Raw genomic sequence first — 17,851 nt, 5'->3', positions numbered from 1 at the left:
ATTAGCCTGTTATGTAAACATGTTTCGAGAGGTAGCTCCCTTTCCTCATCAGGTCATTCAGTCAACAAGGCTTTTTTTACATCCGTTTGTACAGTGCGCGTGGGCCGGTGTTCCTGATGAGCCAGCCGACTGTCGTGACTTTTAAGCTCGGCACAATTGAAGATTTCAAAGTTCGTCTCTACATAAAAAATTGACAGTTTTACCATATGCACTAATTTCAAGGACGGCAAATAAGTTAATTCTCTTCTCAATAAAGCCTTGGTCAAATCAAGTCTAAAAAGATGGCGGTTACGAAATAACCGTTACTGTTAGGAAAGCGCAAGCATTTTCGAAGGTGAAGGAAACTTTCTGTAAGCAGTCAACAACTTTCAGAAAGAGGTGGCCATCAGTGGACATGAATGAGGTTGTGCAGCCAGCCACAGAACCAGATACAAAAAATACTTGCTTGTCATGGAATGTCGACAAAAATACGACAACGCTGAGCTCGATGCCAGTCAATCATTATTTTGATATCTAATTTTGGCTGTATCTTTTTTGCTTGGTAAAGTGCATTTAGTACAGGATCATCATGTTCGAGATATAGTGTTGCAATTTTGTCTAACAGGGCTTTAAACATGTTGTTTGACCATTAGCCTCCATCTACACGATAACGAAGATCAAAAGATGTGTAAACTGGTCGGCATGAACATATGTCCTAGAAATCCTCCATAAGTTTGGAAAATGCACTTGCGATTGTCAACACATGGGTCATATGTGGATGGTGGAAGCATTGTCGAAGTAGTTGTGACGCCTGGTGAAAACGTAAGTCAGCCACAGGCAAATTATTCAATCTGAAGAACTGTATATAACTGAAAATGTAAATATAAAACTTTTCCCCCTCTTATTAACAGTTTTTTATTTGAAATTAACCCTTTCTTTACAGCATTAGAAAAACTTAGGAGAAGGTATGACATGTAAGCACGTAAAGTAAATTCCCTGTATGTTTACGATGTTTTAAAATATAAAATGATGAGACTCTTAGACCACCATTTTGGATTTATGTAAGCTCAAATCCGCACATGGTGTGAATTGTGTGTACAGATTCACTAATTTCGTGGTCCGCTTGACCAATTAATATATTACAATTAATTAAGGTTTTTTAGTTGAGATAAAAAAAGTCAATGGCACGAGCGGGATTCGAACCCACGATCTTCGGCTAGATACGCCGCTGCTCTACCACTTGAGCTATCGTGACCTCGATCCACTCGGACACCAACTTCCCATCTCAACCCCACCTTTTTGAATTTTCCCTCCTTTTTGCCATTTTTTCAATTTTTTTTGTATGTACAGAGTTGAGGAATTCCACATTACACATTCACACCAATAAATACATTCATTCTCAACACACCCTAAAAACAAAACATTACATCAGCACATTATAAAATGAAACAACCCGTTTTCTCCAAGAATCGGAACACGGGAGCTAAATCCTCCCTGCCGGGCTCAAGCAAAATTCTCATGTTATGTAGCATTCTCTCGCACTTTCTAGCCAAAAAATTGCACTCTTCGATTAGGTGGGAGGTCTTTTCTGGTCCTTTCTCTGGCTTTGTCCCAAAATCATGTGTCCGTGTGTCGCATGGCCTATTCTTAGTCGGATGAGGATGACGCTTCTTCTAGGAGTTAGGTCCTCCGAGTGGCACCTATCGACAGTGATCTTGATATTCTTCTTCTGCAGACCCAGCCCTTCGACGCTGCTACATTTTGTTAATAATGTTTTTTATTGCATTTTAAGGCGGATCGCGGTGGTTAAGTGCCGGCCTTTTCCTTCCCTCCAGACCTATGTATCGGGTATCCAGAGAACAACCAGTATCTCTCCATCAAGAGCACACCGAGAATCTCGACCGAGAACCCGTCTTGGAGACTGACGGTGTCGATGCACACGAGGTGTAAATGAGAGGATGTGCCCTCATAATACGCACGTCACACCCTCACCGATCCAGACCCTAAGTTCCATGAATTTAGCTAGATAAAGGAATGGCACAGTTGACCTTCTTGGCTAAAACAGCGAGATCATCCTTGACGAGTACGGCCGGAAGGACACAGGGCGGAGCTGTCCCGGAGCTTATCCCTAGAGGTCGAGTCCTGATCTGAAAAAAGGCTTAATTTGGAGGTAAAAATGTTAATATTAAATTAGAAATTATGAAGTTGAAATTTAAAAGAGTTAACATGACCTAATTAAGACCAATAATGTGAAATTAAAAAGGGTTTAATTTGGAGATAAAAAGTTAATTTTAAATTAGCAATGGTTAATTTGAAATTTAAAAGGTTAACTTGAAGTTAAAACTAGTAATTTGAAATTAAAAAGTGTTAATTTGAAGGTAAAAAGTTGATGTTAAATTAGAAATGGTAAATTTAAAATTGAAAAAGGTTAACTTCAAGTCAAAACTAGCAATTTGAAATTAACCAGGGTTAATTTAATGGTTTAAAAAAACCTAATTTGAAATGATATAGGGTTAATTTGATGCAAAAATGGTTGATTTAAAGATAAAACTAGTAATTTGAAATTAAAAACTGTAATTTGAAGGTAAAAAAGTTAATTTTAAAGTGCGTAATGGTTAATTTTAAATTTAAAAGGATTAACTTGAATTCAAAACTAGTAATTTGAAATTAAAAAGGGTTAATTTAATAGTTTAAAAAAGCTCATTTGAAATGATAAAAGGTTAATTTAATGGAAAAATGGTTAATTTAATAGTAAAAACTGTTAACTTGAAATTAAAAAGCTTTATTTGAAGCTAGACAGTTAAATTTGACTGATAAATAGTTAATTTGAAATTCAACAAAGATTCATTTAATGTTATAAAAACTAATTTGAAATTATAAAAGATTAATTTGATGTGAAAAAGGATTCATTTGAAATTAAAAACGGTTAATTTGAAGGTAAAACTTTAAATTTAAATTATAAATAGTTAATTTGAAATTAAAAATGGTTAACATATACTGGTGAAGAAAAACTAATTTGAAATGAAAAGTGTTAATTTGATGCAAAAAGGTTAATTTGACGGTAAAAGGGGGTTAATTTTAAATTAAAAAGGGTTGATTTGACGAAAAAAGCTATAAAATAACTCGTATTTTGTACATTTCGTATTTTATGAAAAATTATAAAATTACGCAAAAATATTATATTTTAAGTTCAGCCATCTCCAGACGGGGACGTTGGATGCATTTGCGTGAGGTATGTATCATCGATGACGAACTTCGTTTCTGTAAATGAATATAGTGTATGTTAGCATCCACCCTGACTTTTCTAAATAAACCTTTACGTCCACCAGAGTACATACTAAGCCAGTCTCGTTGCTGTCGTACTAAACCGATGATTACAGGACAAATAAATTAAAATGGCAAAAATACTTCTTTCACGGGATGAATCGCACGACCGTGGACGCCGTTCATGTGCGATAGGCCGTAAATCACCAAGTCGAACTTTAACGTCCCGATTAGCCGTCAAGAGCATACATTGTTATAGGCCACTTGAAAAAGGAGTCTACTCTTCAAACATTGTTGACGGCGGGGGGGTCTTCAAACAAGAGTGACACAGCGGTCGGCAAGAGAAGAGCAGAAAACGAAATAGAGATACATAAATACAGAGAGAGGGGAGCGAAAAGCAAACATATCATAGACACCTCGTTATGCGTGGAAAAAAGTCCCGAGGGGCTTCATTCTTTTTAATCAACTCATGTTGGCCATCATGCTGAAAACTTTTGAAAGAAAATACAAAATTAAAGCAAATATCAAGCAAAACACGCACGCGAAAGCACACTGTAAATAAACATACATACGATGTTGATTGGGATTCGGATTGTGGTCTTCAAACATACAATGCTATTATATCAACGCCCAATCTTTCGACAAGTTTTATTGCCTTCTTCAGGGGATCTACAGAGACATGGGGGCATAATCATTTAAATAGTTATAAATTATTTTGTCGGTTTGTTGTTACTTACAGATACAGTCATAACTTAAACACATTACACATTTCACGATATGTATATATGCAAACTATATTGTTATATACATATATACTAAATACATATATAATATACTACAATACATATATAATAAATAAATAAAAACCTCTTCTTAATAGCCTCTTACATATATATGCATTTTTTAAAACAGTAGCAATTACTTAACAATTAGTATTCTTTAGGTAAATAAATATCACAGGCGTTTGACTAGAAAATTGTGTTTATCACGTTATCAGGTGAGAGGTTGTCACTGTAAAAAAGGTGAAATTGCCAAATAGATCATGTTAAAAATCTGGTGGAACAACATCCCAGAACAGAGAACAAGACGTCGTTAAAGTCTCGTCTAAACTTACAGCAAACTTGCAACTCGACAAAACTCAAGATCATTGGTCTCTTAACCGGAATCAATATTGACTTGAAAATATTGGGATGGGCAGAAAATGTAAAGGTTCTGCTAAAACGAAGAGGATACCTCAGTACATCTCATATGCTACTATGGGTGCTTGACAAGGAAAAGGTGCTCTTCTCTCCTGCAGAACCAAAGAATCCGTATCTGTTTGAAAGCGTTTGGTCATCGCCTGATCGATCAATCAACTGCGGAAATCGTCCAGACTGCCAAGCGTACCTGTACTCAGGTACATCGTCAGATTCGGCTGACGACATGTAAAGTCAAGTAATAAATAATTAAATTCACTAATTTCGTGGTCCGCTTGACCAATTAATATATTACAATTAATTAAGGTTTTTTGATGAGATAAAAAAGTCAATGACACAAGCGGGATTCGAACCCACGATCTTCGGCGAGATGCGCCGCTGTTCTACTACTTGAGCTATCGTGACCTCAACCCACTCGGACACCAACTTCCCATCTCAACCGCACCTTTTGAATTTTCCCTCCTTTTTGCCATTTTTCAAAATCAACAATTCAACAAAAAACCTTAATTAATTGTAATATATTAGTTGGTCAAGCGGACCACGAAATTAGTGAATTTAATGATTTAAAATGAAGTATACATCACTAAAGCTCTCCGTGGCCATTTCATATGTCGTCGAGAATCCAATCCGATTACACGACATTTGAAAAATGGCAAAAAGGAGGGAAAATTCAAAAGGTGCGGTTGAGATAGGAAGTTGATGCCCGAGTGGATCGAGGTCACGATAGTTCAAGTAGTAGAACAGCGGCGCATCTCGCCGAAGATCGTGGGTTCGAATCCCGCTCATGCCATTGACTTTTTTATCTCAACAAAAAACCTTAATAAATTGTAATAAATAAAATATTCAGACTTATAACCTGTTTTTCAAGTACAAGGAAGGGGCTTTAGTATAATTATAATCTATTATATTTCGTGGTCGGATTGAACAAAAAATTTCTATCAATTAATTAATCTTTATGTAAGGTATTGGTTGAAATGAAAAAGCCAGTGTCACGAGCGAGATTCGAACCCACGACCTTCGGCTCAATACGCCGCTGCTCTAACCACTGGTTCGTGGTTGGAGGGAAAATTCGAAAGGTTGTAGGTTGAGATGTAGAGTTGGTGCCCGAGTGGATCGAATCACGATGGCTCAAGTGGTAGAGCAGCGGTTTATTTAGCCGAAGGTCGTGGTTCGAATCCCGCTCGTGACACTAGCTTTTTCATTTCAACCAACACCTTACATAAAGGTTGGTTTAAAGCTAAAAATGGTTATTTTGAAATTAAAAGGGGTTAATTTGGTTTTAAAAAAATGGTTAATTTGGCGGGAAAAATCTATAAACCAGTTAAAATTGTAAGCTGATTTTTCTGGATCTTTTAAATAAATAATTCAATCGTTACAGTCCTGGTGAAATATATACATTCCATAAAAAACAAGGAAGAAATTGAATGTTTTCTTTCCAATTGCCCTAATCGACGTATGTAATTATAATGTTGAAGGTTGATCAGTAATTATATCGGCAATATAATTAAGTTATTAGATCTAGAACTTTGGAGTAATTTGCCGTGTTAAAAAAATGTTTTCATCAAAATTTAATAAAGGGGATGATAGTGAGAGAAAGCATGGAAGATTGTTCAGACAAATCACAACAGTATTCTTACACTTGTCGGTACGAATAATTTTTAGGGGCAGTCGTCACGTAGAAACGTTAACATTTTATGAATTAGGCCGCGTTTGGTTGATGTAATTGTTTGTTGTGAACGCATGCATGAATGACGATGGCAGAGTGCGAAGATGTAGAAGGGGGTGCACTTAGAATGGTACCGCCAAGTACGACCAAAGGTATAACACCGCTCGCACGTCAGTCCCTTATTCCGACCGATACAGCCGTCCAACCCCGGTTGTTGTCAGTGTTGAAAAAGCTCAACGATAAACAACAGGACGTTTTAAAACTAAAACGGGATTCTGTACTTTCGATTGACCCGTATGAACTGTGGACCGAGGGAACGCGGTATTCAATAGCGTTAACGTTTTTCTTCCGTGGTTTTGTTTTGTCTCGCGCACACGCTCGTTTTTAGCGCGCCAATGCACGAACTAGTACCTGCGATGGAAAACGGTCTGAGAAAAAAGAGGAAAACGGAAAACGCCGGCTTGGTCAAGGATTTCGTCCAGCGGATCGACATGGTCGCCCTCAGTGGAAACGATTTGTTCAACGGCTACTCTCAGAAAGCCGAATCCATCAAGATCACCCCTAAAGATCAGACTGTCAAAAACGAGGAAGAACCCGCGAGCCTGTCCTGGCTCGTCAACCTCAGTGCGGCATCTCTTTTTCGCAACACGACAGACCCATTGCCGCTCAGAGAATGTAAGCAAATTTAACCTCATGTATAATCGTAAATCGATCAAATCTCACAACAATTTGCAATCGTGTGAAGGCTGTAAATCTTAGCATTAAGCACACCTTCACATTTCTTAATTCTGTAAATTAAAATAAAGCTCCTTGTGTATAAGTCAAAAATAAGTAAATTACACTCACTCTTCATTATTCAGGGATGATTTTATTAAGTTACGTAGTAAATACGTAGTAAATATGGACTGGAAAATTTTGGTTTTAGATGATGGCCGTTTGGAATACGTGGACACGTCGCAGAACGCGAAGCCGGGCCTGACTTACACGGAATTGATAGAAAAAGCGCTAAAAGAAAAAGGAGAGCTGACCGTATCTGAAATATATAAATGGATATAGTAAGTATTCAAAGGTTTTATTTTTATCCGAATCGGTTTTTGAGTAGGGGTGAGATTTTTTTTTTTGTAATCTGTTCGGGCGGTTGAGTTACGACAGTGACACCCTGTGCCTTGTCTACAGCATCGATCGCTTTTACCGGGCGCTTTATTCTTCTAAGATGGCATTACTTCGATCTCTGATAGGTGTGTGGACTTCGAGCCTGGGTCAAGGAAATAAATATAAGAAATCGGCTAAGTGCAAAAATCTCATACCAAATTTTTAATGGGGTAGCGACCGTTTTTCAGACTTAAAAAATGCCATTTTTATTTTTGTTTGTTAAACTAAAACCTTTGTTGCACAAAATGACGCCGGTCACAGGAGATTCCGAACTTTAAAAGTGCTTGAAATAATTTTTTACAAATTCCGAATCGAGTGTTCTGGAATACAGCTATTTTCGACAAAATTGACCTTTTAATTTCAAACATTTCTAAATTATAATTAGACCTTTTTAATATCAAATTAACTCCTCAATTTGAAAAAAAAAATAAAATAACTGCGCTTTTAGGAGACCATTTATTAATTACACTTTCAAAAAAGTACAATTCTCACATTTCTTTCTCAAATCAAAAGAAGAAATTGTATATAATTTTAATTTTAATTGTAATTAGTTTTCATATGGGTTTTAAGGGCCAATTATTTTATAATAAAAAAACTAAAACTAAAAGAAGAATCATTTGTTTTATTGCTATCTCAATTGTAATTAATTCTGATATGGCCATTTAAGAGCTCAATTATTTTTCATGTCAAAAAAATCTTAAATATACAAATTTTTGGTGCTTTAAAGAATAGGTTAATTTCTATTTAAAGATGGTTTAATTTGTAATTTAAAAAAGGTTCATTTTATATTACAAAGGGTTATTTTGACGGGGCAAAAATACTTTGAGTAGTTTGACGGAAAAAAGCTATAATATATACATACCTATGCCTATTTAGAACCGGAAACTAAACCATAGTTTTTTTATGTAAAAAGGGATTAATTTTGGTAAAAAAGGCAAAAATACTTTGAAGTTAATTTTGGTAAAAAGATTCTCAGATTAAAAGGTTTTTGCATATGTGTTTTTATATTTAATTGTAGGTAGTTTTTTAATTTTAATATTTAATTTTTTAAATTAATTTTTATATGGTCATCTAAGAGCTCAGTTATTTTATAATTCAAAAAATTCTCAAATCTATTACCTCCCAAATTTTGTTATATGCTTTAAAGAAAGGTTATTTTGAAATTAAAAGGATTAATTTAAAGTTTAAAATGGTTAATTTAGTGGGAAAATGATTAATTTTTAAATTAAAAAAAAATTAAATTAAAAAAAAATTGTGTGAATGTTTTTTAATGTAAAAAGGTGTTATTTTGTCTAATAAAATTTTTACATTAAAACACATTTGTTTGTATATTTTATTTTAGATCATTTTTAATTTTAACCGTAATTACAATCATTTTTATATGGTCTAAGACTCCAATTATTTTATTTGAAAAACCGTCTCCTGTTTTTTATTGCTTTAAAGAATGAGTGAATTTAAAATTAAAAAGGTTTAATTTATTCTTAAAAAGCGTCATTTTGAAATTGAAAAGGTTAATTTGTTGTAATAACTTGCATATAAATAAATTCATGTAAAAAACCCTAAACTTTTCTGCTCTTAGGGCCCCGTTTTCAAAAACTTTCGGACACGTGTCTAATATTTTTCGTCCTTGTTGCCAATGAAGTTTCCTTAAAATTGAGAATCCCAAGTCCCTTGTTACCCGTTTCTTTATTTAGTTGTAAAAATACTTGTTGATGTTTCCATTTATCGTTGCGTTTTGTGTTAAAAGTAAAAACTTACACGGGGGGGGGGACTTAATCTTTTATTTCATATAAGAAAAAGCTATAATACATAGTGTACTTACTATACATACTTATGCCTATTTACACCCGGATACTTTTTTTTTGGTTTTTTATGTACAAAGGGGTTAATTTTTGTAAAAAATGCAAAAATACTTTGACGGAATTTACCTGAAAAAAGCTATAATACATAGAATACTACACACACCTATGACTATTTAGAAGTGGATACTAGACCATTATTTTTTATGTACAAAGGGGTAAATTTTAGTAAAACAATTCTCACATTAAAAGATTTTTTGTATATTTGTTATTATATATTATATATATTTAATTTTAGATCATTTTTAATTTTAATCGTAATTAATTTTCACATAAATCTAAGAACTTAGAAAACTAAGAATCAAAAAAAATTCTCAAATGTTTACTTTTCTATCACTATTTACTTTATATGCTTATATTTCGTACCAACTCCTAAGTTTTATTTTATGCTTTAAAGAAAGGGTTAATTTGAAATGAATAAGGGTTAATTTAAAGTTTGAAATTGAAAAAGGGGTTAATTTGGTGCGAAAAATGATTAATTTAAAATTAAAAAGGGCTAATTTGACGAGAAAACCTCGCGTCACGCCTTGAACTTGCAATTCGCCATTGCTGTTCGAAGATTATCGTCTTTTTTGTAAATTCCGTGTCAAAAAAACTACCTTCCCAACTTATCAACTACCTTTTGCAAGACGAAAGTTTTATGACTTAAACTGGCAAGGAAATATTCGCGCTTGGTGAGAAAATCGCATTTCTTGGAAAGGTGTATTTTTCCATCTTTGGAACACTTTTCTCCATAATTTTTCATGGTATTGAAAAGATCCTTTCTTCATTTTCTAGAGCAATAAATAGGGAAATAATTGTAGGGAGTAATGTTTAAAAAAAAAACACCAAGGAGCGGAGAAATAATTTTTTCTCCATAAAAAAGGTGTAACATTTTGTCACAAATTTAGGTCGTTGCGAAGATCTAGATATATAAAGCCATAGGTACAATTTTCAAAGCATTCCAAGCGAAAGAAGAAAATTAATACAAAAGATTGGCTGTAACTGGCCAAATAGATTTGATTTGATTTTGACAAAATGGTAGCGAAAAACGGCATCCTTTTGGTGTCTCTTTGGACTAAATGCAAAAGTTTAGAGTTTGTCGCTTAAAAAGAAAGTTCACTCTTCCGAGAAGAAAAACGAAAATCAAAATACGTCGATTGGAAGTGTACTTAAGCAAAAGAAATAGAAAAAATAACCAGTTGTCCAAAAAAAATATCACTAACCCCTTAACCCCTTAATCGACGAGAAGCTTATCCAGTTAACTTATAAGATTGTTAATTAATTATGATGTAGTGACATATAAATAGCAAAACGGCTTTCACTATACAAAAAATTTAAAATATTCATTTAAGAGCATACCTATCCAACAGGTCCAATCCATATAAAAGATTTCTATCAATCATGGCCGATTTTCCTTTGTGAGTTTTTTTTTCTTTACTGTACCAAATATTAATTAAAAGACTGGGATGAGTCTTAGAGAATTGAACGTCACATGTGTCAAACCTGGTGAAAGCCTACCGCCTCTGTGACCGAACTCGGCCGCATCATCAGTTAACGACTCCTTTACAACGGGTACTTGTTTTCCGAGAGATGAAGATTATAAAAATTATATGATTATTAAGTCCCCCCCCCGTGTAAGTTTTTACTTTTAACACAAAACGCAACGATAAATGGAAACATCAACAAGTATTTTTACAACTAAATAAAGAAACGGGTAACAAGGGACTTGGGATTCTCAATTTTAAGGAAACTTCATTGGCAACAAGGACGAAAAATATTAGACACGTGTCCGAAAGTTTTTGTAAACGGGGCCCTAGGAGCAGTAAAATTTAGGGTTTTTTTACGTGATTTTATTTATATGCAATTTATTACAACAAATTAACCTTTTCAATTTCAAAATAACTCTTTTTAAGAATAAATTAAACCTTTTTAAATTAACCCATTCTTTAAAGAAATAAAAAACAGGACATAGTATAAAATATAAGCAAGTAAAATAAAATTCTTGCGTATTTTTCAAATAAAATAATTGGAGTCTTAGACCATATAAAAATTATTGTAATTACGGTTAAAATTAAAAATGATCTAAAATAAAATATGCAAACAAATGTGTTTTAATGTGAAAATTTTATTAGACAAAATAACACCTTTTTACATTAAAAAACATTCACACCATTTTTTTATTTTTTTTATTTAAAAATTAATCATTTTTCCCACCAAATTAACCATTTTAAACTTTAAATTAATCCTTTTAATTTCAAAATTAACCTTTCTTTAAAGCATAAAACAAAATTTAGGAGATAATATATTTGAGAATTTTTTGAATTATAAAATAACTGAGCTCTGAGATGACCATATAAAAATTAATTTAAAAAATTAAATATTAAAATTAAAAAACTATCTACAATTAAATATAAAAACACATATGCAAAAAATCGTTTAATCTGAGAATTTTTTTATAATGGATCTTTAATTTTACTATGGACTTTCAATATACTCTCAAAATTTGGTACATTTTCATAAATTGCTTCTAATAATAATTGAGGTTTTAGATAGATTAAAAAATGTTTCAATTTTTGAAATAATTTATGAGTGCTTATTATGCTTGAATGCATGACTTTCAATTTACAAAATGTTATAAAATTTTGAACGTCATGATGAATTCAGGAGCAATTCAAAGAAGATTTGTCGTTGGTTAAATGCATATTTGATTTCAGTTATTTCCGCGTAGTATTTGATTTTTTTCTTCGCTGTTCTATTAACGAATTTAGACAGTTCATTGAAATTACTAATTAATTAATTATTTAAGGAATACATTAATTTTGGTTAGCCTTAATATCTATGATAATGTTGTCGAATTTTTGTTTTTATACGCGAGAGAGTCGATAGATTCATCCGTCATCAGGCTCAACGAAAAAGCAGGGTTATGGGAAATGAGAAAAAAAATTGATAAGACAAGTCCGAAATGTTTCTATTTCCTCAAGGACGGTAAGAAGAGGCTCGGTGAAAATAGTCCAGGACTCCTGGACCTCTTCTTACCACAGCTCATAAAATAACCTGGCTTCAATTCGCACGGGAACATGTGAATTCGACAATGCAAGATCCAGGACGAGTTCTCTTTACGGATGAGGTGAAAGTTGGCCTCACATCTTCAGATGGGGGTAATTTCATATGGAGACGGTCAGGAGGAAGGTAAAGGCCCCATGCTGTATGGTTCCTCAGGTGGCATTCCATGGTAGGTCATTAGTGTACTGGGGTGGCATTGGTTGTCGTGCGAGGAAGATCTCTAACTTCACAGAGGTACTTACGAAGAAGAACGTGTACTGCCATTTGCCCCCCCCCCCCACATCAGTGAGAGATCTTTCTAATGACGGAATGCAGGATAACGCCAGGCCCCATAGGGCACGTAATTTGAATGACTACCTGAATAAGGTCGAACTTGACTGCTTGGTGTGGCCAGATTTGAACCCGTCCGAACACATTTGGGACCAACTTAAGCCATGTGTACGTGGGCGAAACCCAGACCCCAACACCCCAGAAAAGTTGGAAACTGCTGTTCTTGTTGAATGGAAAAATATTTCTCTGGATTTTATCAGAAATCTTTTCCAAGGAATGCAAAGATTTAACGAACGTGATTGTGCCAGGGTATTAAAGTGGACAAAAAAGTTTTTTACATTTTCATTTGTTTTCGAATTTTCCGTTTTTTCGTTCTTTACTGAATAATTCGTTTGAATTAGGCAATAAGCATTTTCTTTTTAACTGTCTTATTTTGACAACCAAATCTATTTTTGGTATACAAAATATGAATAAACCTGAATACATTATAATTTAAGGGTGTTGCGTTAATTTTGCCCATCAGTGTATTTCACTTATCTCGTTTTGTTGACGATCATCGTAGGGTTCGAGACGCAACCTACCTTTAAATTCAAGATGTTTGTCCTACGTGCCTTCGAATAATTTGTACGGATTGTAATTGTAGGTACACTATTTCATTCGTTACCGTTTCGAATTCGAAGTTTCCTGGAAACTAGTCAATAAGTATTGTTTTAGTTCGTCCCATGTCCGAAATGTTCGAGTTTTTGTTTGTTCCCTTCCTTTACTCACGATTTTTGATTTTATCCCTAACAATAAAACTGGGGGGCGTCGGTGGCCGGTTTAGTCGTTGACAAGGCGCTCATCATTGTGAGGTAAAAGTTCCGGGTTCGAATCCAGCGGCCCTGCATTCGAACCCGACATACTTACAAATGGGCTTTTTTTCAAAAACACCGACACCCCGAGAGTAGATTATTCTGATACTAGAAGAGAGTTAAATTCACTAATTTCGTGGTCCGCTTGACCAATTAATTAAGGTTTTTAGTTGAGATATAAAAATCAATGGCACGAGCGGGATTCGAAAAAAATGGCAAAAAGGAGGGAAAACTCAAAAGGTGGAGTTGAGATAGGAAGTTGGTGTCCGAGTGGATCGAGGTCACGATAGCTCAAGTGGTAGAGCAGCGGCGTATCTAGCCGAAGGTCGTGAGTTCGAATCCCGCTCTTGACACTGACTTTTTCATTTCAACCAATACCTTACTTAAAGATTAATTAATTGATAAAACTTCTATGTCATATTATATACTCTGTTAATGCGGGATTTAATGCACTAATAATAAATATAATTTCAGAATTTAATTTAGAGTGGCTTGAATTACCATTGGATTATTCCTGAATTCTATTCGAAGAAATTTTACAAAAAAATTGTTTTTATACAAATTCGATTTTCTTATTAAACGATATAACGAATCGTTGTTATTAAACTTCAAAAATACTTTTGTTTATACTTAATTACTTGTAACTTGTTAAAATCATTATAATAAAAGGGTTTCTGATTTACAATATTAATGCAACGATATACCATGTCTCTCTTCCTTTCGTGGATGCATTCAGGGTCTGAAGGGCAAATAAATACAAAGTTTTAACAAAGCTTTAAGAAATTGTTATAAATAATTATAAGTAATGTAAAACCTAAGAACCTCTACATTGTAATGATAACAATTTAAACGACAACATAATTTATACATAACACAATCCAACAAGCAACAATTGACAATGATAACAAATAACAAATTATAAGCAATGAACAGTCATGTAGTAACGTATTGACGAATGATTATAATATTAGCACACTCACTTATGGAAAATCCACAGCCTGGGAACAAAATTTCCCGATTCGATGAAGAGCCAACACCGGATGAAGCAACGCAGAGACCAGATACAAGTAGGGCAGCTCAGCCTTCAGACACTAATGCCACTGTTTTCAAAAAGGTTCTGGTACACATCCACCCTGCTCGATTCAAGTTCTTCGTTCTTCTTAGACTGATTGAAAGTATGTCGATGCAGTTGAAGTTGAAAAATTGAAATTTTGAAGAGCAAATCAACTGTTGATACAGTGGTCTCACATATGCCATTGAAAACCGTGCTGTCCTACCGACTGCGCCAGTTTATTCACTTGGTCTCATTTATTCACTTCTCTTGGTCACTTTATTTGAACAATAAGTTTATCCTAGCAATGATATACTCTCACTGGTAGCTAAGCTAGGAACGAATCCTTTGGAATGAATAATATAACACTTAAGTTGCTCTGGAGGGGGCGAGTGCTGATTGCAATACTAGGAAGAACGCCTGCATCCTAGTATTGCTATCTGATAGTGTCCTATGATTTATATGAATGTAAAATTAATTTTTTTTTAAATTAATTTTTTAAGATTTCTCTGTAGATCCTGAAGAAGGTGAAATACATTGATGGACAAAATTGAAGTATTCCCTTAAATTTTAGTGCATTTAGGTTATGGTTTATTCATATTTTGCATACCCAAAATAGGTTTGGTTGTAAAACCAGTGAGAGTTTGAATTTGAATTGAACAGTTAACAATTTCCGTTGAATTTGGATAAGATCCGGAGGAGTTGCAAATTTTTGAAATGAAACACCGGATATCAGGAGAAGAAAAAAGAAAGTCGAATACCCTTTATTAAAACTTAACTGAAACTCGTTAAGAATTTTTTCTACTTCCACCCAGTTTTCCAACCTTAAAAGCAACAGCCCAGTGAATATTTCTGCTGTACAATCTATTTAAAGAAATGAGATACCCCATAAATTTTTGTTTCGTTGACATCACCTGTCTTGTAATGTGGGTGTATGATTTTTCAAAAACTTCTAGTTCTTTGCCAATTTGAAAAATATAAATTAAAAATTTAATAATGCTTCTTAATATGATTTTGTACTGTTTTTAAAAGACTCACAAGGCACATAATACAGACCAGGAGCTTGTTCTGTTTTTGTTTTTCTTAATATGGGTTTATTGGGGAGGACGAAAGTTTAGGGTTATACAAAGCATTGAAATATTTAATCCATTCTTCATTTGAAATATCAGAATCTTCAATGAACTTGTGTTGTCGGAAATATTTTGACATGTTCCAGAAATCTTACTCTCACTCTCTTAAATTTTTCTATTTATAAAGTAGATTATATTCTCTTTTTTTCAATAGATATTCTTCTGTATTTCAGTCGTTATTTCCTTTCCTAAACTTTTTTTTTTTTTTAATAAAATCACAAATTGTATGTAGCCCAATTACAGACAAAGGGTTTTACATTGGTGCATGTATAGAAATATTTGACATTTAACAATTTGACATACTGACCACTTGGTTTTATCACGGTATTCACTACAGAAGAAATTGTCACTTAATAAATATCATTTTCAAATAAATTATTATCACACTATTACATATGTTTTTACATGATTTACATGTGTCTTGTAGTATATGTGGCTTTCAGATGTATTGCCTTCTTTCCTCCTAGTTGGAAGTGGACAGCGCCTTTGACTTTACCAAGTCCAGAATGGAACAAAATTGAATCGCTCGTGAATTGTTTCTTGTATAGTCAAGAGTTGTTGTCCTTTATGTATTTAGTTCTTCCTCACCACTCGGCATTTATTGCCATTTATGCTAGTATATTTTGTAATACTTAAGACGTAGCCCTCCATACTTCACACCCATCTTGACAAGAGGCCTTATGATAGATTTATAAATTAGCGAATTTAGGCCCTATTCTTGATTTGTTGTTTATAATATAGCATACCCAGATGAGCTATCCTTCAGTCACCTTTTTAAAAATCTTAAAAATGCAAAAACCTTTTTTCTGCACTCGTCAAACCATTTGTGTTTTGGCGAATTTGTCGGTTTTGTGTTTGGTGTTTGAGTTTTACATTGATAAGCAGCTCCTTTTATAAAAGTAACAATGCGTTCATCTCCTTTGCGACTCGACAAATTTTCTCTTTGCAAAATTGTAATTTACCTTATCCTTAAGATACTGTTCATCTTGCCTAGTCCATACAAGTTTTGGTAAAAAATATAGCGAATGTATGTAATCACACATTCCTCAAAAGCTTGAAAAAGGGGCTGAGTGTTTTTCTTTCTTTCAAATTCTCCTTATCACCTGATTTTTCTATATACAACGGCAGGTTTATTTGTTTCAAAAGTGTTGTAATGATTGGCATTTTAAACTATTTGTTTTTCTATTTTACAGCAGCAATTATCCTTATTATAAGAAGCACGATGGAAGATGGAAGAACTCAATACGTCACAACCTAAGCATAAATCCTCAGTTTAGAAAAGGGGAAAGATGTAACAACGGAGGCCATTTCTGGACGCTGAATAAAGAATACGATGATCAATTCAAGCGTTGGGTGTGTTGTAATAAATAATTATTATAAATATTTCAATTCCATATAGCTGAGTATTGCAAACAGTACCTGAGTTTAAATTCTATCCTAATTTCCATTTAAAATCATTAAAAAAAAAAAAATCGCATGTTTATTGTCTTATTTCCTAAAGCAGGATAGTGACTATACATTGGAGCGTAACAGTCTCATAGTTATTTTTTATCAGATAAAAAATCCATAAAATAACCTGCTTTCTCATAAATATAAAAATACAATAATATTCAAGTTGAAATTTCTTACTGTTCTTAGCAAGAACAGAAGAAAGGATCGAGGGAAGAGAGGAAACGTAAAATTATACAAAAAAGGGAGGAGGAGGAATTGGAACTAGCAACAAGGAGCATTATGCTGGACAACAATAGCAACGAATCGGCCAACTTTTCAACGAACAACGACCCAACATTGGTGAGAGTGGCCACAGACATTCTCAACGGGATCGATCGACAAGTGGAAGTCGAATACATGGTTAAAGACGAAAGTGCTTCAGGTAACTATTTCACAAATTTTTAACATTACAACTGACTCAAGCTTACACAACTTTCATTTTATCAATTTCAAAAACACAGTCTGTATTCGATCTTGTTATCCCAAGTATAGGTGGCTTATATATGGTCTTGCAGATTATCATTTGGCCAGTATGTCTGCGTGTTCATTACCTTAAATTAACTACTTTTACATTTCACGTTAACCTTTTCTTATTTTATATATTATCAACTCTACAGTTCATATCTTCTCTATTGATATGTTGAAAAATTTCAAGATCTCCGTGGTTGAAAACTTTTATTCAATTTAGTAAATTACATGGATGTTTCAGGCTCCTGGCCCATCATCAGCAACTAAACATAGAGAAATCTCATGGTATAATTCACAATCTGAAACTGGTCAGGAACCCGAAACGTCCATGTAATTTACTAAATTGAATAAAAGTTTTCAACCACGGAGATCTTGGAATTTTTCAATCTATCAATAGAGATTAACCTTTTCTCTAAAACATCAAAAATC

At 33.7% G+C, this 17,851-nt stretch overlaps 1 protein-coding gene across 1 annotated transcript; it reads left to right on the top strand.

Moving 5' to 3' along the window:
- Window positions 1–6,115: 6,115 nt before the first annotated feature.
- LOC106664053 (defective pharyngeal development protein 4-like) lies at window positions 6,116–17,510 on the top strand. Its single transcript, XM_014389426.2, has 5 exons — window positions 6,116–6,780; window positions 7,031–7,160; window positions 16,657–16,816; window positions 17,102–17,336; window positions 17,416–17,510. The coding sequence occupies exons 1-5, from the start codon at window positions 6,501–6,503 to the stop codon at window positions 17,508–17,510; spliced, it is 900 nt and encodes a 299-aa protein (XP_014244912.1). The 5' UTR covers window positions 6,116–6,500.
- Window positions 17,511–17,851: the final 341 nt, after the last annotated feature.

The sequence above is a fragment of the Cimex lectularius genome, unplaced genomic scaffold (genome assembly GCF_000648675.2).
Source record: "Cimex lectularius strain Harlan isolate CLEC.00 unplaced genomic scaffold, Clec_2.1 scaffold82, whole genome shotgun sequence".
NCBI lineage: Eukaryota > Metazoa > Arthropoda > Insecta > Hemiptera > Cimicidae > Cimex > Cimex lectularius.
The sequence above is the reverse complement of the archived record's forward strand: the minus strand, read 5'-3'. Positions and strand labels throughout refer to the sequence as shown.

Bases quoted from the DNA above. Each gene is read 5' to 3' on its own strand.
- LOC106664053 (XM_014389426.2), top strand. From the start codon at position 6,501: ATGCACGAACTAGTACCTGCGATGGAAAACGGTCTGAGAAAAAAGAGG. The intron at 6,781-7,030 runs GTAAGCAAATTT...TTTTGGTTTTAG, and splicing joins CCCATTGCCGCTCAGAGAAT to ATGATGGCCGTTTGGAATAC. The intron at 17,337-17,415 runs GTAACTATTTCA...TCAAAAACACAG, and splicing joins TAAAGACGAAAGTGCTTCAG to TCTGTATTCGATCTTGTTAT.